The 2366-nt window shown below is 40.4% G+C and overlaps 1 protein-coding gene across 1 annotated transcript; it reads left to right on the forward strand.

Annotated features, from left to right (window-relative positions):
• The first annotated feature begins 768 nt into the window (after positions 1-768).
• On the forward strand, positions 769-1413 carry CLDN34 (claudin 34). Its single transcript, XM_066571625.1, has one exon. The coding sequence runs from the start codon at positions 769-771 to the stop codon at positions 1411-1413; it is 645 nt and encodes a 214-aa protein (XP_066427722.1).
• The last annotated feature ends 953 nt before the right edge of the window (positions 1414-2366 follow it).

Consider the following 2366-nt stretch of genomic DNA (forward strand, 5'->3'; position numbering starts at 1 on the left):
GCATATCCAGGTTCCAGCCTCTGCACAGTGTTACATTTCTGATTAATGCAAATGTTTCTGCTAATGCATTCATGGCTAATTAATCTGAAAATGGTCAAAGTTCAGTGGTTGTTGTTAGACTTTGTGGTGTGGATTTGCTCATGCCTCTGAACTGTGGTGTTTTCTGTCTGACACTGGTCCCAGCAGCTCTCAGTAAACACAGCACAAAAGCTGAAGTCTGTACAGATTGGGCTCCAGCATCAAAGCCACAGCTGCTGGGAGAAAGGAGCACAGAATCTGCTCTGTAGGATCTCTCAACAGTCAGGAACCTGAGGATTTTCTCAGATTTTGTTCCTGCTAACCAGTAACTCTAGGGCTCCTGATTATATGTAATGTGTTAAAGGATCTTTGAACATAATGGTTAATTAACAAAGAAGACAATAACTTGGAAAAAACCCATCAATTTTCCTTTTGTGAATGTAAAAAGGAGATCTTATGGGGAGTCAGAGACTCTTTCTCCTCTATGTGATACCATGGCATATACAGAATTAAAACCTCTATATTACTTGTTCATGGTTATTAAATTTCAACAGTTCACTAAAGTTGGGGAAAGATGACTGCTGTTTTCCCTCTACACACACATTCTCTTTTTCACTGACAGGTTCATCTATTCACCCAAATAATAATTGTCTTTTTTTTGTTTTGTTTTGTTTTGTTTTGTTTCTTTATAGTGGCTCTCTCTCTTTGCATGGCAACTGTGTCTGTGACAGAGCAGGAGAGCTCCAAAGGATGAATTCCCTGGTCAGCACCTCACACCTCCAGCTTGCTGCCTTTGCTCTGGGCACGATAGGCTGGATCCTGTGCACGGTTTCAATGGGAATTGTGGAATGGAGAGTGTGGCATGTGGACAACACCACTGTCATTTCCTCTGGCATTGCCTGGGTGGGGATTTGGAAAGTCTGCTTCATCAGTTACCTTTATGTCTCACCTGGCTACAGAGAACAGTTTTGCCATAAATTCAGTGGCTATGACTCCTTCATCCCCCATGAAATTTATGCTGCTCAGGGTCTCCTGTTGACTGCCATGTTCATGGGCTTGCTGGGACTGGCTGCTACAATATTTGCTCTGAGAAATGTCTATATGGGAGTCACTCACAAAACTCTCATTGCCCCGTTCTTCCTCGTGGGTGGCTTCTTCTACATATTTGCTGGTTTGTGTGTCCTGATTCCTGTGAGCTGGAATTTCTATTCTGTAACTCACAACCAGAGCATAGCTTTTCCTCCTTCTTACTACATGCCCTCCAGTCCAGTGGCACAGGAAGCTGGTGCTGCCATTCCTGTTGGGATTGTGGCTGTCATCCTCCTGCTGCTAAGTGGGACATTTTCTCTCTCATACAGATTTCCTATGACTGCAAACACTATCACAAAATCCTGACAGCACAAATCCCCCCATGCTATTTCAGAACAAGAGCATAGTTAAGAGATAAGGACAGCAGCATGAGTGGTTGTAAAATTAAGGAACTGCAGAATTTAATTTTATTTTATAGTAGCCACGCTATTTTCTTATGTGAACCAGTTGAGTCACCATCTTAGCACTCATCTTTTAACAGAGGTTTGTCTTTGAGATAACTGCTGTTGAGCAGCAAATGTGATTAAATTTTGCCAGTTGTCCTCTTTTGTATATACAAACATTATTGATTAACTTTTTTTTTTTGGTGTAAAATGTTTACCATGCTCAAAGAGCTGACTTTGAATGTCCTGTAAGAAAAATGTGAAGTAACATGTATTAAATGTGAATTTCTTTCCTTGTCAGTACTAAGCTCTTTTGTTGTTTATTTAGTTACATCTGTAGCAAAGTATGTTTCGTGACAAGTCAAGACTTTTAAAACCAATAATATGATTGTCATCATGGTTGTGTCAAATAACTCTTCCCTGAATTGTCTTATAAATGTCTTGCCAGTTTCTCCTCTTCCTCTAGGGCACATAAAAAGCCCTAAAAAGCCTTTATTGCTTCTGTTTTTCTTTCAAGCTATTTGCATTTTATGTTGCAACATGTTTGCCTGTGGGGAAGGTGAGCTCTTTAGTTCTTAATGGAGGCAGAGCCAAAAAGTCTGCAAGTGTTTGCTTCTTCATCTGACACGTCACTGAATCCAAATGTATTGCATAAGACGGAAATAACTTGTACAAGTTATTACAAAACTAATGTCAAAATCAGTGCTCTCAGTAACCAGGAGTACTCAGGGCAACTTTCAGGGTATGATTCATCTGATGTAGAAATCTATATCCAAACCGGCCACTTCAGGTTCTGTTTATAATCAATGTAGAGACAAAGGCTGCCTTTTTTCAAGATGCCTAGAATGGCTGGGAGATTACATGCTCCCTAAAAAC

Source organism: Molothrus aeneus, chromosome 2 (genome assembly GCF_037042795.1).
Source record: "Molothrus aeneus isolate 106 chromosome 2, BPBGC_Maene_1.0, whole genome shotgun sequence".
Lineage (NCBI taxonomy): Eukaryota > Metazoa > Chordata > Aves > Passeriformes > Icteridae > Molothrus > Molothrus aeneus.

Excerpts from the sequence above, each read along its gene's own strand:
- CLDN34 (XM_066571625.1), top strand. The coding sequence starts at position 769 with ATGAATTCCCTGGTCAGCACCTCACACCTCCAGCTTGCTGCCTTTGCT.